Here is a 27249-nt window from a genome sequence, read left to right as displayed (position 1 = left end):
GATTTCCACTCTCGACACTACTTCCACTACCCAGCCGTCGCCACACTCCAGGACGCTTTCCGGACCCGCGCGGCCGCAGGCGGCCGCGCGACCCATCATAAGACACTAAATACCCATCTTCTGGAATTGTCGTACCATATTTGATAGGGTTCAAATATGGTAACACCTACAAGGGTGATTAGAGGTCACCCCAAAAGCCTCTATCCCTCTCGGAAAGACTGGCAAGCTACCGAGAGTATTCCGCCCGCACGGAAGAGCCTGGCAAGCTATCCGCTGTGTATTCGATATGCCAAAACCAGTAACTACAACTGGTCTCATTCACCTGACCCTGAAGGCTTCACCGACATGGCAGCACTGAGAAGGATGAGAAAGGAGAGGCCGACAAAATCTCAAGGCCGACCTAGGCTGCCACAACGAAGGAAGACAAAAATGATCGTCTGTACTTTCAATGCACGTACGCTAGCATCAGATGCATCCATCGAGGACCTGATGGTACAAGCGCGAATGATCAAGTACGACATCATTGGTCTGACCGAGACAAGAAGGCACGAATCTCACCATGCCGTTTTCGACACTGGAGAAGAATTGTTCCTCGGAACATGCGATAAAAGAGGTGTTGGAGGCGTCGGTGTCCTTGTCAACACAAACTTGGCCAAGAGCATTGATTCATTCGAATGCCTAACAACCCGAATCGGACGTTTACATTTGAATAGATGTGGCTCACTGCCTGCAGTTTCTATCTTCGTTGTCTACGCACCAACATCTCATTATGATGAAAGAGAAATCGAGAAGTTTTATATAGTAATATAGATAATATTACTATAGGTAACTTGTTCATCTATGCCCTATTATATTGTAACATAATAGGAGTATAATATAAATTATAAATTACGAGTGGTGAAGATATAGGTATAGATAAATAATTTATTACTAATATAATATAGAATATAGTAATAAGATAAAAGACATTATAAAGTAAAAGACACACTGGAAGAAGATGTGTATAATGCATATAATAGAGGCATACTGCCTAGAAAATATAAAGTATCAAGAAAAATGACATAATTAGGCAGTTAACAAAAGATAATGTATGATGACCAAAACCATAAAATCAGTTACTGGTGATGTGACACAAGTAGCAGATCACTAATGTAGCATACGCCAAAGCATTGTGTTCAATACCAGGTACCACATGGCCCACAAACAAGGTTGGATGTGGACCCTATCAATTAAAAAATTATATATATGGTACTCGATCATTGTATAACTGAAACCCAAGCACAACAACTTGTAAGTCTACAACTGTACCTCGTAGTGTTTCACTAATAAAAAAATTATATATATGTATGTATATGTGATATATAAAATGATGTACAACTTCACTAGCAATAAAAGGGAAAAATTTCATATTAATCAGGCTCATAAAAATTATTAAGTCTGGAGGGATGGGCACTTGATTATTGTATAACTGAAACCCAAGCACAAAATTTGTAAGCCTATAACTGTACCTCATGGTTTTTCACTAATAAAAAAAGAAAAAAAAATTATTAAGTCTGCTTAGTGATGCAGTTACTACCACCAGCAGTAACAACAGTAAAGTCAACCTGATAGGCAAGGACTTTCATTAACCCCATTTTATAAATGAGAAAGTTGAGGCCTAGAGGATTTGAATCACTTCTTTAATAGTACATATACCTAACAAGTGATAGGAGTAGATTTCAACTGTGGCATATATTTTATATATTATTCAATGTGGTAATTAATTATGATGGCGTATTTTACTGCACTTATAGGAATAAGTGAAAATCTTTGTGCATCTTTATGTACAGGCGCAAAAAGAAAGTTACCAGTATGAAAGTGGATATAACAAAACATACATAAAACAATATAATAGGGGCATATATCACTGTCACTGTATCACTGTCATCCCGTTATTCATTGATTTGCTCGAGCGGGCACCAATAATGTCTGCATTCGTCCTAGCCCTGAGATTTTAGCAGCTCTCCTTACTCGTCCTTCCCTATGGTGCCACATTGGAGGCTCTTTCAGGGTCAGGAGAATGAGGTACATCAATGTTACTGCTTTTGGCATATTGAATACTCCCTGGGAGCTTGCCAGGCTCTGCCATGTGAGCAGGATATTCTCAGTAGCTTGCCGGGTTCTCTGAGAAGGAGAACTAGACTATAAGAGGAAGTCATGAAATTTACATACAAGTGGTACTACATGGAAAGTATCATGCTAAGCGAAATGAGTCAGAGAGAGAGGGACAGACATAGAAAGATTGCATTCATCTGGGGGATATAAAGTAACCAAATAGGAGACTAACATCCAAGAATAGCCGAGATAGTACCAGGAGGTTCACTCCATGGCTTGGAGGCCAGCCGCACATGCTAGGGGAAAAGGCAGCTCAGTTAGAGAAGGGAACACCAAGTAAAGAGTGTTGGGAGTATCCTCCCAGGATGGGAGATGCATGCTGAAAGTAGACTATAGACCGAACATGACTGCCACTCAATGCCTCTTTTGCAAACCTCAGCACCCAAAAGGAGAGAGAAAACAAAAGGGAAGGCCCTGCCACAGAGGCGGGATAGGATGAGGGGGATGGGAGGTGGGAGGGATACTGGGATCACTGGTGGTGGAGAATGGGCACTGGTGGAGGGATGGGTACTTGATCATTGTATAACTGAAACCCAAGCATAAAAATCTGTACGTCTACAACTGTACCTCATGGTGTTTCACTAGAAAAAAAAAAAGAGGTAGCACAGCCGTGTCGCGCTTCCAGGAGCTTTGTTTTATAGTCTCTGGATCTTGGCCATTGATGGGATTTCATGGTTCCAGGGGCAGTTTGTGGGTGTAACTGCCTAGCTACTGGAAAATGGGGGATCTGGCGGAGGAGGCCCAGTCCCGATTCGAACAGGCTTGGAGATCTCAGCCCCAGGACCTGCGCACCAGGGTTCCTCTGTGGGTTCCTTCATGCGTGAGGTTCGTCCAAGCATGTGGAGAGTGGCTTTGAGCATGGCTGTGGCTGGTTCTGGACGTCTTCGATTGCCCTGCTGGGGCTCTGCTCAGTGTGGAGGGAAACTCAACCTGCCCCCTCCCCCCCAGGGGCCCCGGTGAGGATCGCCTGGTGCGCGGGCAGGAGACTCTCTCCGTCGCTCTCTTCTGGGAGCTTTGATTTATAGTCTCTGGATCTTGGCCGTTGATGGGATTTCATGGCGCTGGGGGCAGTTTGTGGGTGCAATTGCCTGGCTACTGGAAAATGGGGAATCTGGGTGGAGGAGGTCCAGGGGCATATATGAATAATTTAAAGATGGAATGTATATTCAGGTTGCAATTGCTCTTTGGGATGCTACTTGAAGGAAGGTAAAGTGGACTTTTAATTTATTTTTGGGCCACACCCAGTGGTGCTCAGGACTTCTCCTGGCTCTGCACTCAGGAATCACTTCTCCTGGTGCTTGGGAGATCATGTGAGGTGGCAGGGATTGAACCCCTTTCTGCCATGTCAAGGCAAATGCCCTATCTGCTGTAATGTGTGTCTGGGCCTCTAAAATGGACTTCTCATATCACTTATCACTTAATCACTTAATCCCCGTTATTCATAGATTTATTCGAGCGGGTGCCAGTAACGTCTCCATTCATCCCGGTTGCGTGCTAGCGTAGCCCAATGGTATCTGTTCGTTTTAGGAACATGTAGAGCCTCAAACCGATCATTTAGGGTCTTGACGAAGAAGTCTGACCATCTTATAGGTGGGCGTCCACGTGATCTTTTGATGTCTCGTGGAATCCAATCAGTAATGGCTCTAGTCCAGCGGTTGTCTGTAAACCTCATTACATGTCCAGCCCATCTGATTTTTGATGTCTTGGCAAATGAGACAGCGTCCCTGATTCTTGAGCGTTGACGAAGATCAGAACTCCGGATTCTATCTCTCATTTGAGTGAATCGTGATATTCCAAGCATAGTTCTTTCGATTCCTCTTTGAGAGACCCAAATAGTGTTCTCATCCTGTTTTCGTAGGGTCCAGGTCTCTGAGGCATATGTTAATGCAGGAAGAATAGTGGAATCAAAGAGATGTGCTCGTAGCTGGAGGTTCTTTGTCCTTTTAGTTATTTCTTCAATGCTCTTGAAGGCATTCCAAGCTGCTCTCTTCCTCCTGCGTAACTCAGGTGCCAGGTCATTCATCATGTTGATTTCTCGACCTAGGTATATATAACTGTTGCATTCGGAGATGGTGGTTCCGTTGAGAGCGAATGGAGCGTCAGGAACAAGGCTGTTTCTCATAAACATTGTCTTCGTAAGATTCAGCTGTAGTCCGACCTTTCCACATTCACGGTCAAAGTCCGCAAGCATTTGTGCCGCTTGGCTGATGTTTGGTGTTATTAGAACGATGTCATCAGCAAAGCGGAGGTGGTGTAGTTGCCGACCATCTATCTTCACTCCCATGTTTTCCCATTCTAGTCGTCGCATGATGTTCTCGAGGGTGGCACTGAAGAGTTTTGGTGAAATGGTATCACCCTGCCGAACCCCTCTCTTGATATGGATGATTACTTCTTTGTAGAATGGTGAGATCTTGATAGTGAATCCGCAATAGAGCTCGCAATAGAAGGATCCTGATGTATTGAGTTTGTACGCCCTGATTGGCTAGGGCTTCCATGACCGCTTCCGTCTCAACGGAAGGACTTCTCATATATTAAATAAAATTATAAATTGTGAGAGGTGAGAATATGGGTATAGGTAATGCTATCCTTTGTTCTTCTCTATGTTGGTTAATGTCACCAAAATGAAGTAGAAGCGTTTAGTTAAGTCAAAAACACGAATGGATTTTAATTTTAATGTATTTTAATTATACATTAACTATACATTAACACTTTAACTATACATTAACACTTCTTCCTATATCCCATATTGCTATTAACCATATTGCACTGCACTGTAGCACTGTCCTCCCCATTGTTCATCAATTTGCTCAAGCGGGCAACAGTAACGTCTCCAGTAACTTGTTGTTACTGTTTTTGGCATATTGAAACACGTCCCGGGAAGCTTGCCAGGCTTTGCGTGTGGGCAGGATACTCTCGGTAGGTAGCCTGCTGGGCTCTCTGAGAGGGGCGGAGGAATTGAACCTGGGTCGACCTCGTGCAAGGCGAACACCCTACCCGCTGTGCTATCACTCCAGTCCATTAACTATATTATCCATAGTTAATTGAATCAAAGTAATATACTAACTGGTAAAAAATTAGTATCTTCCAGTCGCAGGCATTATGACAAGTGTTAGAGATAGGCTCTTACATAGAGCATGTTTTTATTGTTATATAGCTCATGGTCTCGTCTGGGAGAAAGGCCTTAAAGGAGTACACACCCTCCCCTCCAAATAGACTAATCAAAGAAAAAACGTGGACAACACGAAAGTCTATTGTGATTATGCTATATTTAAGGGAGAGAATGGATTATTCTACTTCACAATTCATTAAAATACTTACATGTATTTGTAAGTACATGTGCAAATGTATTTGCAGATATAAACAGATACTTATTGAGCACCTACTATACTGAATAAACACTAATGATTTCTAATTCTTACAAGTTATATGCATAGGCATTATTATTACTCCCTTTTTACAAAGATTTAACTGGGTCATGATTAGCATCACACAAATAGCAAGTGTGATTCACACTCAATCCTGACTCTATAGCCCAAGCTCTTTAATTCTGAGATTAGAGCAAGACTAGTTTGGCTCCAGTCTGTCTCTGATAAGCTACTCCTGGCTCTATGCTTGGGCATAGCCCAGGGCAGTACATGGAGGGGGGACCATGCAGTACTGGGAATCTAACTAGGCTTGGGGCATGCAAAGCATGTGTTCACTCTTTGAACTATCTCCTGGGCCCTCTTTACCCCCTTCTTACTCTTGTATACCTCACTCTAGAATTTGTTCACTTTGAAGGGAACTCTCGTAGTTCTTAGAGTGATTTTCCCCCAGATTTTATTTCTATAAAGTTTCTCACAATAATTCGTTACACGCAATATTCAAATACCAATCTCACTATTGCACCTTCCCACTACCATATTCTGAATGTTTCCATCCCCAATCTTAAGTCGTGCCCCCCCAAAACTTGGCACAGCAGTGGTGTAGAGTCTGAGAGGTCGCAGGGCCGTGGAGGTGATCCTGTTGGAACGATTTTTTAATTGCAGAAATTAGTTTCAAATAATCTGAGCCTTCTGTTGGAGCCACAGAATGTCCTGGACCTGTGCTGTATATGGAGGAGTGGGGAAGTCACTTTTCTTGAGCACTCACTTCTGGGCTAGGTAAGGGATAACTCAAAGGGAGGGGAAATATATTGACACAATCCACAGTCCTGTGAGCTTAGTGTGCTGCAAAGACATTAAAAGATATACATCAATAGGCACAACTTGTTAGTTGTAATATGAAGGTAGAGAAGACTGGAGCTAAAAGGAAAACACAACCTAATAGTGTTCGGTTTCCTATGGTGCGAGATAATCTCTTGGTGTTCGAGTGCTTTCATTCTGCCTTTTTTTTTCTTTTTCAGGTCACACTCGGCAATGCACTCCTGGCTTTGCACTCAGGACTTATTCCTGGCGGTGCTCATACGGGATGCTGGGAATTGAACCCGAGTTGGCGGCGTGCAAGGCAAACGCCCTACCCGCTGCGCTAGGGCTCCAGCCCCTCAGGCTGCCTTCTTGTGAGGTTTGGAGAGTTCCCACAGCTGGAACTTTCGGATTTCCCCCTCTAATGTCTTCCTAGCACCGTTCTGCCAGGTCCTCCTCGGCTGACTCTCGTGGCAGCATCCTATCCTGTCAGTCTGCCCCAGAAGCCTCATTTTGAGTCTCTGAGTCTCTCTCTCTCTCACACACACACACATGCCTCTCTCTGTCTCTCTCTCTCTCACACACACTCACACACACGCCCCTCTGTCTCTTTCTCTCTCACACACACACTCACACACACACCTCTGTCTCTCTGTCACACACACACGCCCCTCTGTCTCTTTCTCTCTCTCACACGCCTCTCTCTGTCTCTCTTTCTCTCACACACGCCCCTGTCTCTATTTCTCTCTCTCTCTCTCTCTCTCTCTCTCTCACACACACACACACACACACGCACACTCACACACACGCCCCTCTGTCTCTTTCTCTCTCACACGCCTCTGTCTCTCTGTCTCTCTCTCTCTCACACACACACTCACGGACTCACACACACACGCCTCTCTCTCCCTCTTTCTCCCTCTCTCTCTCAGTCTCTCTCTCGTCTCCCCACTTCACTGAGGCGGCTCGTCCGGGCCAGCCCCACTCACTCGGCCCCACCGCCCTCGCCCCCGCGTTCCGGCCGCCGCCGCAGGGTGGGGAGGCCGGACGCTCGCCGCTGGCGGGCGGGCGACGGCGCGGGGGGCTCCGGGTCCTCCCTCGGAGGCGGCGTCCGAGCCCCCGACCGGCGCTCGGGCCGGGCGCGCGCTCCGGGCTGTCCGCGCCGGGCGCGCGCCCGCGCTCGTGCCCGCGCCGGCCCGGACAGCGCGCGCCGCCTCCCCCGGGTCCGGGCGCGCGCACGGGCCGGCCCGACTCTCCTCCACGCGGGCGGGCGGGCGGCTGGGCTCGCCCCGCCCCCGGCGCCGCAGCTGGGCGCTTGCGCGGGGCGCGCGGCCGCGGCCGGGGTCTCCGCCGCCGCCGCCGCCGCCGCCTCAGCCTCAGTCAGTCGGTCGGTCGTCCGGCCGGCCCGTCGCCGGCGATGGCGGAGGGCGGCGAGCGCGAGGAGCCGCCCGCGCGCCCGCCGGCCTCCCCGGCCAAGCGGCTGTGCTCGTGGCGCGGCGCGGCGGCGGAGGCGCGCGGCGCGCCCGGGGCGGCGGGCGGCGGCGCGGGGGGCGCGGGCGGCGGCGGCGGCCCGGCCCCGGGCGCCCGCCCGCACCTGCAGCCCGAGTCCCTGCTGGACTGCGCGGCCAAGGCGGTGGCGGCGCAGTGGGCGTACGAGCGGGTGGAGGGGCGCTTCGAGCGGATCCCGGAGCCCGTGCAGCGCCGCATCGTCTTCTGGTCCTTCCCGCGGAGCGAGCGCCAGATCCGCATGTACTCCAGCTTCCAGCCCCGCGGCCCCGGCCCCGGCCCCGGCCCCGGCCCCGGCCCCGGCGCGGCGGGGGCGCAGCCGGCCGAGGAGGGGCCGCCGCCGCCGCCGCCGCTGCCGCCGCCGCCGCCCGGGCCGCCCGCAGCCGCCGCCGCCGCCGCCGCCGCCGCCGCCGCTCCGGCCGGCCCCGCCCCCGGGCTCTCCGCGGCGGGGGCGGCCCCCGGGCTGGGCGCGGGGCCCGGCGCGCTGGGCGGCGAGGGGCTGCCGTTCCGCCGGGGCATCCGTCTGCTGGACAGCGGCGCGGTGGAGAACGTGCTGCAAGTCGGTAGGTGCTCGCCCGGCCCGGCCGGTCCCCGGACCCCCGCCCGCAGGTGCCGCCGCCTTCGCTCCGCTGCCGAGACCCGCGCCCAGACCCCCGGCTGGGCTGGGCTGGGCTGGGCTGGGCTGGGCTGGCCGCCCCGCTTCCCCGCCCGAGGACCAACGGGAAAAAAAGCAAAACAAACAAACGAAAAGAACTTTTCTTCACGTCTCATTCAGGGCCACTGCAGCCCGGTCCCCCCACTGGCCTCTGCTGCGCCCCGGTCTTTTTGTTTGGAGAGCCAGTAGGTTGCCTTTTTTTTTCATTTTTCCCTTTTTCCTTTTTCCCTTTTGGACTCTTCATTCTGCGCCCCGCGCCAACCGGAGCGGCGTGCGATCATTTCAGAAATGCATTTTCCCTCCCCTCTTGGAAGTCGTTTAGAGGGGAGGGGGTCGTGCGGGAATCTGGGGCAAGCGGTCTTCCAGGGGGTCTTTGAGGGACAGGCTGTCAGAGGCTGCTGCAAATCGACCGTCTCGGCCGATTGCAACTGGACACACCGAACTTTGACACTGGGAAGGGGGAAAAAAGGAAAAAAGAGCCAGCTCACAAGATTCTGTGCGTTTTCGATCATTTCGATTGTCTGCTTTCCTGGTCCTTTTTTTCCCCCCTCCCGGACCGGTGATCCTTAGGCATCTAGGCTGCGACTAACAATAACCGAAGATGGAAATGTGACAGCGTCTCTCTGCACCCCCCACCCAAGGCAAAAAAAAGAAAAAAAAGCCAGCCACACAATCTGGAGTGGGGGTGGGGTTTGTCTTCCTTGTCAGGCTGGGGTAAATCAAAGCTGGTCACGTTGGGTACTTCGAATGATTCTCATTTAATAAGTCTTTCTATTTGCTTTTGTTTTATGGTCCTTTTTTTTTTTCCGGGAAAATGGAAAATGATTTCCCCCCCACAGCCCCCCACTTCTTGGGAGCTTCTAATCAGTTTTGTTTGTTTTTTTTTTTAAATCTCATTAAAGATACAAAATAAATCTAAGGCTTCTGATGTGTGGACTGGTTAAGGAATATGAAAAGAAATGACATTGTTTTAACATTGACCTGCTATTTAGAAAAATGAGAACACTGATTTTTTTTTCTCTCTTTTGGATTATGATAGCATTCCGGAAGTGCACATTATCTTGATCGTTGTACAGTGTACACTCATTTATTTTTTAAATGCTGGGTTTTGAAGGGAGTTGGAAAGAGGTTGATTTTAGAATTAGATAAGTACAGGAAGGCACATACGCAGGCGCTCTAAACATCTAGCTGTCTTCTCCGCAGGTAAACATTTGACTATTTTTGCTTTGAAGAGAAGTACGTTGTGATTTTAAGTAATCTATTTTTGATTGAAGAGGATCATTGAATCCTATGTTTCTTTAAAAAAACACTTTTATTGATACCACAATTTGTTCCGCAATGTGAATTTAAATTTATCTAAATTTATCCTGTTCCAGAATGCAGAATTTAGTGACAGTGGATTGAAAAGTTTTATTTATTTGAAAGCGGCTAGCTCTTGTTATATTTTTGAAAGAACGAATGAAAGAAGCAGATAATTCAAGTTCATAGTTTTAATCCTGAAATCATCAAAATGAATACAGGCATTTCTTCATTGTCTCTTTATTTTTAAAAATTTAAATCAGTTTTAAGGCTCTTGTTTGACATAGACTGAAAGTTAAGTCGTCATCTAATAGTAAGAGATATATTTAAAAGAATTTTCAAACTTGATGGGTGCCAATGAAAGAGAGGAAGAGTTTTTAAAAAGCAACTGCAATGTTAAGTTCCAAATGAAATCGACTTTTGTGGATGGTTAGATTTTTTTTTTGGTTGATATTTTGAATATTATCAGGGTGATGAGCTTGTAGATTGCAACTTTGGATACTGGGGAAATAGGAGATCCTTGCTTTGGAGCTTTAGATGAAACTGGGAGACGAATTAAATCAGTTTCAGATTATGTGAACCTTGAGCTGTACAATCTTATTCTTTGACTTAAATGTATGCTGTTGAGTGTGACAGAGAGGGATGTTCCATTAGGTATCATTTTGAACTTTAAATCTTGGCACGAACCACCTTTCAGTCGTAAAATTAGAGACTCATCTCATCTCTTGAACTTAAAATCGTATGTGACTTAACCTAGATAGGTTTCAGCAGCAAAAAAACTCCTACATAGAGTAAGCGTCTTAAACTTTGGTCGCATCTTATTGCCATATATAATCGAGTAATGTGAAAGTATGAACTGCTAGAAAAGGAAGTATTCTCTGGAATACATCGGTTTTGAACCAGAACTAAAATTTACCCAGCGTGATGTAAGTAAATGAGAGACCTATAGGTTGTTGTGCTCCAAGGATATATTTCTTTTACGTAACAGTACCAAATCAGAAGTATTGTTCCTTTAAAAAGGGAAAATTGTAATTGGTCTTTTTATGGACATCTGTAAGCTTGAAGCCGTATGAATAGGCTTACAGTCTGATCTCTCATTATTATGAATGTAATCGAGTTCACGTGTTTTAAGCATCTGCATTTTTAACCTGTTTGAGAAGCCCATGGAAAGCGTGGTAAGTATAAATCTTGTGAAAAGTACTTATGCAGGAGTCCACAGATGGTATTAGAATGGGACAGTTGCATTGTACAATTGCGTTTTGAGATGTTAACCCTGTGTTTGGTAGAGCTTAAAGGAGATTTGTTCCTTCACAGGGAAGTTTGAATTGATGAGAAGCGTTGTTAGGGTTTTGTCTCTTAAAATAGCAAAAAAGTTAATTTGTATATTTATATTTTTGAAATTGTGTGGAGGCATGCAAGAACCTGTGTTGGTTTATCTTTATTGTATAAGTATCAAGAAATTGTCAGGATATTTTGACACTTGACTTCAAAAATTCCTTATTTTTAGTATGCGTATTTTCTCATAAGCACATAATTTATGTGCTTGGATAGCCTTTAAAGCTAGAGCCAAACACTAACTACTGCTAACTTAAGTGAAAGAAGTATAAGGTCAATACGAATAAGATTCATTTTAGAAAGTGATCCCTAACTTAAACATCAGGCAGTAAGTTTGTCATTATAAGCTCTTGTATATCATCAAGAAGTATCTGTGGAATTTTTCTGTGGTATAACTTTGTTTTTTATGAAGGTACTGGCAGAGGGACAAAGCCACGCGGGTTCCGGGGCCGAGACCTCCAAGCCTACTCGAATTGGAGTCGAGCATCTTCCACCCAGATCCTCCAAATTCCAGTAGGCGGGGGTCACACCCACCACCTGGCCCCCTGGCGCCGTGTAATCCCATCAGCGGCCAAGACTCAGAGACTATAAAATCCAGATCCCAGAACCGCGCGGCCGCATTCGCGGCCGCGCGATATCTTATTATCTCATTCCTACTTTGGACAAACTTGCAGGCTGTCGAATGTAGCCTGCCCACAGGGCAGAGTCTGGCAAACTCCCCGTGGCCTACCAAATATGCCAAATACCAGTAACAATGATGGGTCTCATTCTCCTAAAGAGCCCTGAATATAATCTCAGGGCTAGGATGAAAGAGACGTTACTGGGGCCTGCTCGAGGCAATCGACGATTAACAGGATGATGAATGAAATGAATGAATAACTTTGTTTTTTATGATGTGAGGTGTTGGGAATTGAATCAGAGCCTTATGCATGGGAGGCATGTACTATACAACTTTTGTGAAATAAAGCGGTAACAATATTTCACTTGTTAATTATCTATGCAATTTGTTTAGAAATACATTTTTGGTGTACAGAAGACATCCTCACCTGAAGTCTTTATAATATTGAGTATTAGAGTTGGTATGAAACGATAAGAAGACTTAATTTCTATTAAGTTTATTAAGGGGGAAGAAGACTTCGTTCTTTTTGTTTGTTTGATTGTTTTTGGGCCACAGTGCAATGCCCAGGACTTCTTTCTGGCTCTGAACTCAGAGCAGACTGGGGGACCATCTGGGGTGTGCGGTCAGACCCCAGTCAGCCATGTGCAAGTCAAGTACCATATCTACTGTACTGTCTTATCTTTCTGGCTCTACTTACTTTTTACAAGACCTGTTATAGCCAGAAAACAGTTGTATGCTTTTTAGGGATATGTGAGAACATTTTAATAGGTTATAAGCTTATGAGATTTTTAAAATAGGAGCTTCTCTCAGCCCCCAAATATCACGAATCACGACCATCCTGTTATTCGTCGATTGCCTCGAGCAGGCCCCAGTAACGTCTCCTTCATCCTAGCCCTGAGATTTTTAAGAAAGTGCTACATTCAAGGCTCTTTAGGAGAATGAAACCCATCATTGTTACTGGTATTTGGCATATTGGGTACGCTACGGGGAGTTTGCCAGACTCTGCCGTGTGGGCAGGTTACATTCGGTAGCCTGCCAGTTTGTCCAAAGGAGGAATGAGAGAATAAGATGTCATAGTAAGAGGATCTGGGTGGAGGATGCTCAGCCCCGATCCGAGTAGGCTTGGAGATCTCAGCCCCGGGACCCGCTTGCCTTTGTTCCTCTGCCGGTATCTTCAGGTGTGCGGAGAGTGGTCTCAGCATGGTGGTGGCTGGTCCTGGAGGTCTTCGGCTGCCGGAGCCCTGGTTGGGGCGGGGAGGAAAGCTCAACTCGCTCCCCTCCAAGGGGCCCCGGTGAGGACAGCCAGGCGCGGGGTCAGGAAACTGCACTGTTCTCTTCCGGGAGCTGGTTTTTATAGTCTCTGAGTCTTGGCCGCTGATGGGATTACACGGCGCCAGGGGGCCAGTTGGTGGGTGTGACCCCCGCCTACTGGAATTCAGAGGATCTGGGTGGAGGAGCATCCTCCCCAAATATACTTTGTATTTTTCTACCTTGAAATGCAGTCTGGGTCAGATACTAAAGACCAAGTTTCTTTCTTTTTTTTCTTTTTAAAATAATTTATTGAATCATCCTGAATTACAAAGTTACCAAATTATTCATGATTGAGTTCCGGTCGTACAATGTTCATCACCTGGACCCACTTCCCTCCACCAGTGTCACCAGTTTCCCTCCTGTTCCCTAGCTTGCCTCTCTGGCAAGTACCTTTTTTTTCTTTATTTTCCCCATTAGATAGTTTGGTTTATAATACTATTATTGATATTATATATAAATATAAATATATGCCTCTCGGAGAGCCTGGCAAGTGACCGAGAGTTTCCTGCCCACATGGGCAGAGCCTGCCAAGCTCCCCGTGCTGTATTTGATATGCCAAATACGGTAACGACTACAGGTCTCATTCCCCTGACCCTGAAAGAGCCTCCAATCATTGGGAAAAGACGAGTAAGAAGAGGCTGCTAAAATCTCAGGGCTGGAGGAATAGAGACATTACTGGCGCCCACTCAAGTAATTCGACGATCAACGGGATGACAGCGATACAGTGATACTGATGGGGTATTATGCATATCACTTTACCTCCTTTCAGCTCCCAGACCTAATCTTTAGTGGCCTCTTCTCTCTATCATTTCCTAGTGGTCCCTTCCTTGACTCCTCCCCCTGCCCCCACAGAGGCAGACTTCTTACAAAGGAGCCATCATCTTCATTTCTATTATCTTTGGGCATTAATTGCTCCCCTATGATGTTTTTATCCCACAAATGAGTGAGATTATTCTGTCTGTCACTCTGCCTTTGACTTGCTTTACTCAGCATGATGCTTTCCAGATCCGTCCATCACGAATCACGAATCACGACCATCCTGTTATTCGTCGATTGCCTCGAGCAGGCCCCAGTAATGTCTCCTTCATCCTAGCCCTGAGATTTTTAAGAAAGTGCTACATTCAAGGCTCTTTAGGAGAATGAGACCCTTCATTGTTACTGGTATTTGGCATATTGGGTACACCGCGGGGAGTTTGCCAGACTCTGCCCTGTGGGCAGGCTACATTCGGTAGCCTGCCAGTTTGTCCAAAGGAGGAATGAGATGATAAGATGTCGCGGCCGCGTGCTTCCGGGAGCTGGGTTTTATAGTCTCTGAGTCTTGGCCGTTGATGGGATTACACGGCGCCGGGGGCCAGTTGGTGGGTGTGACCCCTGCCTACTGGAATTTGGAGGATCTGGGTGGAGGATGCTCAGCCCCCATCTGAATAGGCTTGGAGATCTCAGCCCCAGGACCCGCTTGCCTTTGTTCCTCTGCCGGTACCTTCAGGTGTGCGGAGAGTGGTCTCAGCATGGTGGTGGCTGGTCCTGGAGATCTTCGGCTGCTGGAGCCCTGGCCGGGGCAGGGAGGAAAGCTCAACCCGCTCCCCTCCAAGGGGCCCGGCGAGGACAGCCAGGCGCGGGGTCAGGAGACTGCACTGTTCTCTTCCGGGAGCTGGTTTTTTATAGCCAAAAAAAAAAAAAAACCTGTCGATGTAATAGCAAATTTCAAGACTTCATCTTTTCTAATGGCCGTGTAGTGTTCCATTATGTATATATACTATAGCTTCTTTATCCAGTCATTTATTCTTGGACACTTGGATTGTTCTGGATTTTGGCTATTGTAAATGGTGCTCCAGTGAACATACGAGTGCAAATGTCTTCTTAATGAAAGACCACATTTATATTTTCTCCATCTCAGTGTAGGAGAAAGGTTATTTTTTTATTTTGAGGGACAGTCCCACACCCACTGATGCTAGCTGTATGCTCAGAGATCAATCCTTGGTGGTGCTGGACAGCGGTAACCAAATGGGTTACCCAGGATCAAACCTGGGTTGGTCTTGTGCAAGGCAAGTGCCTTACCCATTGTACTATCATTTTTCACCCCCTGAAAGGTTTTTAAAGCACTGTCCTCCCGTTGTTCATCGATTTGCTCGAGCGGGCACCAGTAACATCTCCATTGTGAGACTTGTTACTGTGTTTGGCATATCGAATACGCCACGGGGAGCTTGCCAGGCTCTGCCTTGTGGGCGAGATCCTCTCAGTAGCTTGCCGGGCTCTCCGAGAGGGACGGAGGAATCGGACCCGGCTCGGCTGCATGCAAGGCAAACGCTCTACCCGCTGTGCTATCACTCCAGCGAAAGGTTTTTAAAATTTTATTTAATTAATTTATTTTTGGTGTTTGGGCCATACCCAGAGTTGCTCAGGGGTTACTCAGAGCTTTGTGCTCAGGAATCACGACTGGCTGTGCTTGAGGGACCGTATGGGATGCTAGGGATCAAACCCAAGTCTGTTTTGTGCAAAGCAAGTGCCCTACCCACTGTACTACATCACTCCACACCCAGTTATTTTAAATTTTTAAAATAGGGTCCACACCCACTAGTGCTTGAGTGCACAAACTCATGCTCCATAGGAAAGTGAAGATTATTAAATGAGTAGGTATTTCACTCTAGGAGTTTCTCTAAAATCTTTTAAAAAATACATTTTTTCAAGTTGAGATTACTCTGCATTATAGCATACGCATTTCAGATGTACATCACTGAAACTCTATTTGTATACTACAGTAGGTTTCCTATTAAAAGCTCAGTTTTATTCTTGTTTTCTGTGTTTGTTTTGATTTTGGCTCATATCTGGAGGTACTGAGGGACTACTCCTGGCTTTGTTTTTTTTGGGTCACGACTGGCAGTGTTTGCGGACCATGCTGTGTCAGGGATTTGATTAAGGCCTCCAGCATGAAAAATATGCACCTCCCTAGTTGAACCATCTCTCTGGCCCATATATTCCTTAAAAAAAAAAACTGATTAGTGAATACATTTTTGTGGGGAACACACCAGTGGTTTTTAGGAGCTATTCCCAAAAACTGCTTGGGGTCTCTTCCAATAGTGCTCAGGGGACCATGCAGTGCTGGGGATTGAACCCGGGTTTCCTGCATGCAAAGTATCATTTAGCTCTCCCCAATCCTAGTTTTATTCCATACCATACTTTTATCTCTTTTATTGTGGTTTTGGGGTCACATCCAGGGATCACGCCAGGTGGACGCAGGGGATCATATGGAGTGTTGGCAATCGAACCCACACTGATTGTGCGCAAGGCAAGCGCCCTACCCCCTATACTATCTCTGTCCTCTGTCCCTTTATTTTCAAAAAGTTTTGTGTATATGGCTGGAGCAATAGCACAGCGGGTAGGGCGTCTGCCTTGCACGCAGCCAACATGGCCGACCCGAGTTCGATTCCTCCGCCCCTCTCGGAGAGCCCGGCAAGCTACCGAGAGTATTCAATATGCCAGACACAGTAACAACAAAGTCTCCAATGGAGACGTTACTGGGCCCGCTCGAGCAAATCGATGATCAACGGGAGGGCCTTTTTTATGTATATGTGTTTTTGATCATTTGCTCATTCCTCATAATAATAAAGTAATTAATGTGACATGTAAGGCAGTACAACATTGTTACCGTCTTTCAAAATAAAATCTTGAATCAAAAGAAGTGTCCTTCTCCCTCCTGGTTTCTTGCCTTAGGAACAATTGTTTGTACACTTATTATCTTTTAGTTCTTTACAGCCCAAGCTTATTTTACACACAGGCACTCACAAGAATGACTAAAAATAAATAAAGACAGATATTATCAACTGTACTAACAGAAGATGAAGAGCAGCTAGAATTGCTTACTTTGTTAGTGGGAGCACAGTGATATCATTCCTTTGAAAACAGTTTCTTATAAAGTTGATTCTACACTTTATCCTAAGGTTCAACAACCCTCTTCCTAGGAGTTTACGTTAAAGAACTGAAAACTGGGTCATAGTGATAGGACAGCTCTGATAGGATGCTTGCTTGTCCTGCACGTGGTAGACCCCTTCTATCCTGGCACCACATATGGCCCCCTAGGAGTAATCTCTGAGCACAGAGCCAGGAGTAAGCCCTGTGCACTGCCAGGTGTGCCCCCAAAACTGGATAGAATAAAGAAATAAAAAAATTTATCTATATAAAAATTTTGTGCTCTAGTACTTAGAGTTGTTTTGTTCATAATAACCTTAATCTAGCAACCTTTCTAGTGGGTGAATAAATCACAACATTGTTGAATATCCATATGATAGAATACTAATCAGCAGTAAAATAGAAGCAGCAGCAGTACAGATACCTCTCAGACGCATTATGCTAAATCAGTTAGACCAAAATGGATACGTGCAATAAAATTCACTATCATGAAATTTCAGAAAGGCCAAAGCTACAGTGACAGAAAGGAGATAAGTTGTTATCATGATAGATTGGAATTAAGATTTTTGGGTGAAGGAAATACTATTTGTCATGATTAAAAGATACTTGTTTAAATGTAAAAGATACTTGTTTAAATGTAATGCCAGAATATAATTTTCTTTGTTCACTTATTTATAAACCTTACATTTAGTATTTTTTAAATATTTTGTGCAAGTTAGAATACAGTTTTTATATTTAACAAACATATAGTTTAATTTAGGATATTCGATATGCCAAAAACAGTAATAAGTCTCAGAATTTGTTGTGAGATGTTTCTGGTGCCCACTCGAGCAAATCGATGAATAATGGGAGGACAGTGCTACTCACAACAGCATTGCATAGAATACTTCTGGTTCCCAAACTATCTGACCTATTGCCCCCTTTTCAGAAAAAAGCCTCTCATCATCCACTGGAAGTCTACACTTCTTTAAAAGAACATATAGCTTCCCCAAATTGCACAAGAGGCTACTACTTCTCCTTGGACCTTTCTAGAAGTGCTGGGGGTTATATTGCCCACTTTGGGAAGCACCGATTAATGCAGTGATTTTTGATAATAGAGATAGTTATTAAGGAGGCAAAGAATAGGAAGTGATTAACAAGAGAAATGAGGACAGCTGGATATATTACTTTTAGTACAGTTTGAGTTATAAATATTAAAACATCAAATATTGCTATGAAGATTAAAATACTTTTTTACTGCTTATAAGTTATATTAGGTTTTTCTTGAAGTGTCGTCTCTTTTGACATTTTTTTATGGGGGAGCCACACTTAGTGGTTCTTAGGACTACTCCCGGCTCTGGTGGGGCTCGGGGACCATGGGGGTCCTCAGGAATCGGACCCAGCTTGGCTGTACACAAAGGCGAGTGCCATCTCTCTGCCCTCCCACCCATTTCTCCACCCCTGTGTTTGACATTTGGTATTGACATTGCTGTGCCCTGTGTTGTTGATTCAAAGGAGTAACTTTGGCAACCAGGAAATTGACAAAAATATTGCCAGATACTAATCCTTTCTTCTCAGACTAGAGATTTCTGGCTTTAGAATAGCTTTATTATATTCATATAATCCTCTTTATTTTTCTTAAAGAAATTGTTGCTTCTTTTAGGTACAAATATAAGTTCGAGCTAATCAGCAAACTAGATTTTTGGCCCATTCATTCTTTACCTTGTGTTTTGTGAGCAAATAGGAAAATGTATTATATCTTTGAAAGCCTTGGAGATAATTTTATTTTCTCCTAGTTCTTCATGGTTTTATTGAATGGAAGCCTGCAACACTAATACATTTAAGAAAAACCAGCCTGTTTTATTTCGTTTAACTCCTTTAATGCCAAACAAGCTTGCATCACTGGTAAATATTACCAACATACATCGATGTAATTTACTATAAAATTTCTCCACACATGTTGGTTCCCTTAATTTTGCCAGTCTTTTCTGTCACTCAGGACTTTATTATTCTGATCATATGTATTTTTTCATAATTTTTTTTCATATATTATCATATATATGCAGGGACCGAGCACGGTAGCCTCAGAAATCTGGCTCTTAACTGTTTTGTACTTGTTAGCTTGCCTTCCTAAACCTCCTCAACTCTGAAACCTTTTTTTGTTTGTTTTTGAGCCACACCCTGCGGTGCTCCAGGGATTACGTGGGATGCTGGGGAACAAAACAGGGTCAGTCCGATGCAAGGCTTTACCTATACTTTACCTGTAGTATTGCTCTGGCTTCTCTCGGAAGCCTTTTCAGTCTGACTTAGGGCTTTCACTTCTGGGGCAGACTGACAGGATAGGATGCTGTCACGAGAGTCAGCCGAGGACCTGGCAGAAAGGTGCTAGGAAGACACTGTCACTGTCACTGTCCTCCCGTTGTTCATCGATTTGCTCGAGCGGGCCCAGTCACATCTCCACTGTGAGGCTTCTTGTTACTGTGTTTGGCATATTGGATACTCTGGGTAGCTTTCCAGGCTCTCCAAGAGGGGCGGAGGAATTGAACCTGGATCGGCCAGGCTGGCTGCGTGCAAGGCAAATGCCCTACCGGCTTTCACTTGGTATATTAAAATTGATCTTTTAAAGGTCACCAGTAGTCAGACACAGTTCGGAGCTTTAAATGCTATTGTAGTTTTTGCAAAAGGTAAAATTTGAGTTGTTTGGGTAATTGAAATGGAGCACAGATTCATCAGTGTGGCCAGCTGCTGCTTCTCTTTGAAATCCTGAAACACTTCCAAATAATCTTGGGATTTGGAGTCAAGATATATTCTTTGATTTTTTTTTTCATCTTGGTGACATAGATAAGGTAATGTATGTGAAATACTTTATGAATCATTGTGCAACTAGTATGACTGTTAAGTCTGCTTTATTGTTTCTTCCTTTGAAATTCAAGAGCAACGTGTGTTTTTGCCTGGTAGGCATTTCTAAGTGGATCCCCCTGCTAGTCATTTAGAATTGACATGTCTGGTAAGGGATTAATGTCCAGAACATACATAAATAACTGTACCACTGGACAATACAAGACAGCCTGACTAAAAGATGGGCAAGGAACTTGAAATAATATTTCTATAAAGAAAGATACGTGAATCATTAAGCACATTAAAAAAAGTCTCTAGGGGGTCTGGGAGTTAGCTCAAGAACTGAGACTCATGCTTGTATTCTGGAGCTTTGGGTTCAATCCCTGGCACTGCATGGTCCTCGCACACTGCTTAGTGTGACCCAAAAGCAACAAAAATAAAATTAAATTTAAAACGAGGCTCAAGAGACAGAGATGTGGCTTAGTTAGTGGTAAAGCCCAGGCCTTGGATGTGTGATGATCTGGGTTCAGTCTCCCGACACTTAAAAAAAAAAGTTTAAGGGGCTGGAGCCTGCTTGTGACCAATTCCAGATTTGATCCCTGGCACCACACATGGACCCTTGGGGCCCACCAGGAGTGATCTGTGATCTCAGAGCCAGGAGTAAACCATGAGCACTGCTGGGTGTTGCCCCAAAACAAACAAACAAAAAAACAGACAAAAAATTCAAAATTGCTAATTGTTAGGGAAATACAAAATAAAATCACAATGCGGTAATCACTTTGTAACTGTTAGAATAGTTATTATTATTAATTTTTTAAAAAATGAGTGTTAGAGTATGGGGAAATTAGAAATCTTGTGCATTGATGTTGGAAATATAAAATGGCATCGTTGCTGTGGAAAATGGTATGAAAGTTTTTAAAAAAATTTAAATGTAAAATTACCATATGATTTAGTAGCTTCTCTTTTGAGTATATAATAAAAAGAAATGAAGAAGGAACTTGAACAGATATTTATACACCTTTTTAGCAGAAATATTAGATAAAAGGTAGAAACAATCCAATGTGGAATATACATTAGTTATTGCATATTGCATTGAAGCCAGTGTTGCTCAGCTTCAACGAAGGAGGAAATCTTGAAACATGCTGCAGCCTTCAGGATATGTTAAGTGCAACAGGCCAGACACAAAAGGGCAAAATTTATTCTTCCATTGATATGAAATCCCTAGAGTAGACAAGTTCAGAGGGAGAGAAAGTAAAAGAGAGCTTCCCAGAGGTGCAGGAAGTAGAGGGAATGAAAGGTTTTTGTTTAATAGCCATTTGGAAAGATACATAAATTCAGGAGGTGTATAGAAATGGTGGTTAAAACGTAGTGCGTGTACAATTAATGCCATTGAAATGTCCTCTTCTTAAAATGGTGAAAGTGGTGAATCTTACCTTTTTTTTTTTTAATGCACAATAAAAAAGTTTGGTTTTGGTTGGGGGCCACACTTGGGAGTGCTCCGGGCTGATTTGAGGCTCTGTGCTCAGGGCTCAGTCCTGCTATTTGGTGGTGCTTGGGAAATATGTGGTGCTGGGATTGAATTGAGGTTGGCTATGTGCAAGGCAGGGCTGGAGCGACAGCACAGCGGTAGGGCGTTAGCCTTGCACGCAGCCAACATGGCCGACCCGAGTTCGATTCCTCCACCCCTCTCGGAGAGTCCAGCAAGCTACCGAGAGTATCTCGCCCGCACGGCAGAGCCTGGCAAGCTCCCCGTGACGTATTCGATATGCCAGACACAGTAACAACAAAGTCTCCAATGGAGACGTTACTGGGCCCGCTCAAACAAATCGATGAACAACGGGAGGACAGTGACAGTGACAGTGATGTGCAAGGCAAACACTTTCCCTGTACTATCTCTTGGTCCCAATAAATACGGAAATAGTGAACCAGAGAGAAAGAAATCAAAGAGACTTACTCCATTGGAAACAGTCTCCAAAAACATGAAGTAACTAGGAATTATCTTAACAAAAATGGTGGGAAAGGGCAAGTCATTTGAATGTGGGGTTTTCTTTTTTGGGTGATGAAAATGATGTAACATTAGATAGTGATGGAAGTTCCACAAATTTATATACTAAGTCCACTGAGTCGTATACTTTAAAAGGGTCAATTTTACTTTATATGACATTCTCCAGTGAGATGTTATTTAAAAGAGATATGGTACAAGGTCTAAGGCATTTGCAAACCCTGGTTTTTATCACATATGGTTCTGCAAGGAACGTCAGGGGTCATTCCTCAGCACTGCTGGGTGTGGCCCCAAACCCAAACAAAACGAACACATATATTCCAAATAGGCACAAAGAAAAACCCTCAGAGACATTCTGTTTCTTAGGGAGGCTTGAGATCTAAATTCTTAAACTTTATTTCAGGAGACTTGAGTTTTAATCACAATTCTCTCACTTGACAGCTGTGTTGCATTGAATGACAAGTTACTTAGCATCTGTATCCCTCTGTTTCTATATGTGTAAAATGGAGAGATGAAACTGTTTCAGAATAGTTATTTCAATAGTTAAATGAGATTATTTTCCAAAGTCACTTTGGAATTTCTTACACGTAGTAAGGATGCCGTGAATATTAGTTTTCTTTCTTTTTCTCCTCCCTGTTGTTTTAGCAGTCTATATAATCCTTTGTTCTTGGAAGTACCATTTCTGGGGCTGGGAGGTACAGTGAGTAGAGTGCTTGCCTTGAATGTGGCTGACCCCGATTCGACCTTCAGAACCACCAGGAGTGAACCCTGGGCACAGAGCCAGTTGTAGCTCCTGAGCACTGCTGGGTTGCTAGCCCAAAACATGTTGTTTCCAGGCCAGAGAGATGGCTCAGTGGCAAGGGTGTCTGACTTGTAAGTAGGTATGACCCTACGCATACAGGCAAGGACAATCTAGGCTGCAGGACATTATGAGTCCCTTGCTCCAGCAGCTCTCCAGTGCACTCAACCAGATGTGTGCAAACCAGATGTGCGTGGGGCTGTGGATATAGTACAGAGGTCAGGGCACTTGACTCCGCACAGCCAATTCAGGTTCCATTCCTGGCAGTCCATGTGGGCCCCAGAGACCCATCAGGAATTATTCCTGAGCACAGAGCCAGGAGTAAGGCCTGAGCACAGCTAGGGCTTATTTACAAAGCAAAGCCAAGAACAAAACAATCGAATGTGAGATACCTGGTTAGCGCTGCCACCAAGAGCATGACACCCACCGCTGCCTCCCCCACTCCCATGAGGGCAGCAACTGTGGGAGCAACTCAACCAAGGGGCAACTTCTGGTAAGCACTGCCACCAAGTGCGTGATCCCTCAGAGAGCACTGTAAACAGGTGTGTGGCTTCTGGCCACCACGAAACTAATAGTAAAGGGAATGGGCTGGAGAAAATATGATTAAAATCAAGCTTTCCTTTCACTTTTGTCCTATGACTTATTCATCAGTTGTTTCCATGAGTGCCTGTTAGATGCTAGGCTGTGTTTCATGCATGCCCACTACATGTGGCAGTGAATTAAAGTTCCTGGTATCATGAAGCATGTACATTTTAGTGAAGGATCAGAGAACACTTTGTACTTTCAGTTTGTTTTATGTATATTACAGATGTTTTCTTCTTTACCAGTCTGCAAACATCTCCAGGGCAAGAATTATCTCTTATATTTAGCACTTAGCACAATACTTAGTACAGTTCATAATGAACTTTTAAGAGGTATTTCTGGAAATGAATAGAGAACATTATCTTGTTCTTTTTTTTTAATGATTTTCGTAATAGTAATTCCCAGTACTGGCTGCTTTATACTTGTCACGTAAAATACAAATTCTTTGGTAAAATACAAATTCTGGGGCTCTACCCTTGGGTAAAGGTAAAGGCCCTCCCGTTGTTCATCGATTTGCTCGAGCGGGCCCAGTAACGACCCTTGGGATTCTGGCTAATTAATATTGGAATTTGGCCCAAGAAACTGTATTTTTTTGGCGGGGGGCTAGAAAGATAGTACATAGCGAATAGGACATTTGCCTCGCATACGGCCGAACTGGGTCTGATCTGCATCACCCGATATGTTCCTAAGCCCATTAGGAGTGATCCCTGAGTCTAGAGTCCGGAGTAAGCCTTGAGCAATGCCGGGTGTGGCCACCAAACAAAACAAAATCTGTATTTCTTAAAAATCTTTTCAAATTTGTTTCCTTTCTTATTTTTGGTCACATCCAGTGGTACTCAGGACTTACTCATGACTCTAAGCTCAGGAATTGCTCCTGGCGGTACTCAGAGGATTGTATTGGACATGAGGAAATGGAAATGTATCCCCTGTTCATGGATTTTCATTTTTTCATTTCATCATCCTGTTAGTCGTCGATTGCCTCGAGCAGGCCCCAGTAACGTCTCTTTCATCCTAGCCCTGAGATTATATTCACGGCTCTTTAGGAGAATGAGACCCATCATTGTTACTGGTATTTGGCATATTTGGTAGGCCACGGGGAGTTTGCCAGACTCTGCCGTGTGGGCAGGCTACATTCGATAGCCTGCAAGTTTGTCCAAAGTAGGAATGAGATAATAAGATGTCGCGCGGCTGCGAATGCGGCCGCGCGGTTCCGGGATCTGGATTTTATAGTCTCTGAGTCTTGGCCGCTGATGGGATTACACGGCGCCAGGGGGCCAGGTGGTGGGTGTGACCCCCGCCTACTGGAATTTGGAGGATCTGGGTGGAAGATGCTCGACTCCAATTCGAGTAGGCTTGGAGGTCTCGGCCCCGGAACCCGCGTGGCTTTGTCCCTCTGCCAGTACCTTCATGTGTGCGGAGAGTGGTCTCAGCATGGTGGTGGCTGGTCCTGGAGGTCTTCGGCTGCCGTAGCCCTGGTCGGGGCGGGGAGGAAAGCTCAACCCGCTCCCCTCCAAGGGACTCCGGGAAGGAACACCCAGGCGCGGGGGCAGAGACTGCACTGTTCATGGATAGGAAGAATTAACATTGTCAAAATGGCAATACTCCCCAAGGCACTAAACAGATTCAACGTGATCCCTGTAAGGATACCCATGAAATTCTTCAAAGAAATGGATCAAGCACTCCCAAAATTCATTTGGAACAACAAACATTCACGAATAGCTAAAGCAGTTCTTGGGAAAAAGATAATGGGAGGCATCCCCTCCCCCACCCCCTCCCCAACCTCAAACTCTCCTACAAAGCAGTAACAATTAAAACAGCATGGTACTGGAACAAAGGCAGAGTCATTTGTTACTTTAAATAAAGTTCTTAACATAGTTGTGTCCAAAATAATGCTTTTTATTTTAACAGATATAAAAGTATCAGAAAGTTTGTGAGATTTTATACCATTATTGAAAAAGTTTGAAAGATTTTATACCACACTGCTAATAATTTTGTGAAAAGAAATGGGAACCAGTGGTGACCAAGAGGAAAAGGACTTCAGTTTGTTTTGTTTGAATTTTTTTTTGTTTCTTGGGCCACACCTGGCTGTTTGCAGGACTTACTCCAGGCTCTTTGCTCAGGGATCACTCATGGCAGGGCTCAGGGGACCTTATGGGGTTGTAGGGATCAGACTTGGATCAGCCATATGCAAGGCAAATTCTGTACCCACTGTCTTTTAAAAAATTTTTTATTGAATCACCATGAGATAGTTACAAGCTTTCATGTTTGGGTTTCAATCACAATGATCAAACACCCATCCCTCCACGAGTGCACATTCCCACCACCAATCTCCCCAGTATACCCCCACCCTTCACCCTTCCTCTGCCTCCATGGCAGACAGTATTCCCCGTACTCTCGCTCTCCTTTCGGTCATTATGGTTTGCAATACAGACACTGAGAGGTCATCATTTTTGGTCCATTATCTACATTCATTACACATCTCCCATCCCGACTGATTCCTCCAGCCGTCAATTTCTTAGTGATCCCGTCTCTGTTCCAACTGCCTTCTCCCCTCTACTCATCAGGCAGGGTTCCAGCTAAGGAACAATCCACCTGGCCCTTGTATCTACTGTTCTTGGGTGTCAATCTCATATTATGTTGTTTTATACTCCACAAATCAGTGCAGTCCTTCTATGTCTGTCCCTCTCTTTCTGACTCATTTCACTTAGCATGATGCTCTCCATGTCTATCCACTTATAAGCAAATTTCATGACTTCATCTCTTCTAACAGCTGTATAGTCCTTCGTTGTATAGATGTACCAGAGTTTCTTTAACCAGTCATCTGTTCTCGGGCACTTGGGTTGTTTCCAGATTTTGGCTATTGTGAACAGTGCTGCAATGAACATATAGATACAGATGTCATTTCTACTGTGCTTTTTTTTGCATTCTTGGGATATAGTCCCAGAAGTGGTATTGTAGGGTCATATGGAAGCTCAATTTCTAGTTTTTGAAGGACTGTCCATATTGTTTTCCAGAAATGCAGGACCAGTTGGCATTCCCACCAACAGTGAAAGAGTGTCCCTTTTCCCCACATCCACACCAGCACTGGTTGCTTTTGTTCTTTTGAATGTGTGCCAGTTTCTGTGATGTGAGATGATATCTCATTGTTGTTTTGATTTGCATCTCCCTGATGACTAGCGATATGGAGCATTTTTTTCATGTGCCTTTTGGCCATTTGTATTTCTTTTTTGAGGAAGCTTTTGTTCATTTCTTGTCCCCATTTTTTGATGGGGTTGGAGGTTTTTTTCTTATATAATTCTACTAGTGCCTTGTATCTACTAGTGTCTTGTATATCCTGGATATTAATCCTTTATCAGATGTGTACCCACTGTCTTAAATTATTTAGGGTCACTGTGGTCCTAAACTGTTTTGTGGTGAGAACCTCTTTATGTATTTCTTGTATAATAATAATCTTGTGTAATTGCAATGGCTTCATTTAACTGTGTTTTTTTGGTTTGGCATCCTTTTTTTTTTGGGGGGGGGGCATACTTCTGATACTCCTGACTCAGTGCTTGAGGTGTTGTAAACATATGCTGTCAGGGATTGAACCCAGGACTCTTGCATGTGAAGCATGTCCTCCAACTCTTTGAACTGTCCACTTGGACCTGTTGGCATCTTCCCTTTTAAATTAACATGGGTTAGAGAGATGTCATTTGTAAGTGTGATTTAGGTCACAGGTTCTTAATTAGGCATCTATAAATGGATCTCCGCCGCCATGCTCCAGGACGCTTTCTGGACCCGTGCGGCCTTTCATAAGACACTAAATACCCATCTTCCGGAATTGCCGTACCATATTTGATAGGGTTCAAATATGGTAACACCTACCAGGGCGATTAGAGGTCGCCCCAAAAGCCTCTCTCCCTCTTGGAAAGACTGGCAAGCTACCGAGAGTATTCCGCCCACGCAGCAGGGCCTGGCAAGCTATCCGTTGTGTACTCGATATGCCAAAACCAGTAATTACAACTGGTCTCTTTCACCTCGCCATTGGGCTACACTAGCACGCGACAGGGACAAATGGAGACGTTACTGGCGCCCGCTCGAGGAAATCGACGATTAACGGGAAGT

The 27249-nt window shown here is 44.9% G+C and overlaps 1 protein-coding gene across 1 annotated transcript in view; it reads left to right on the top strand.

Annotated features, from left to right (window-relative positions):
• The first annotated feature begins 7731 nt into the window (after window positions 1–7731).
• ZSWIM5 (zinc finger SWIM-type containing 5) overlaps window positions 7732–27249 on the top strand; it is a 184018-nt gene continuing 164500 nt past the window's right edge. Inside the window, exon 1 of the mRNA XM_056130905.1 lies at window positions 7732–8383. Coding sequence (XP_055986880.1) covers window positions 7732–8383 — 652 coding nt within the window. The remainder of the gene's footprint in view (window positions 8384–27249) is intronic.

The sequence above is a fragment of the Sorex fumeus genome, unplaced genomic scaffold (genome assembly GCF_029834395.1).
Source record: "Sorex fumeus unplaced genomic scaffold, SorFum_2.1 ptg000082l, whole genome shotgun sequence".
NCBI lineage: Eukaryota > Metazoa > Chordata > Mammalia > Eulipotyphla > Soricidae > Sorex > Sorex fumeus.
Note: the sequence above shows the minus strand (reverse complement) of the source record. Positions and strands in the feature narration are given on the sequence as shown.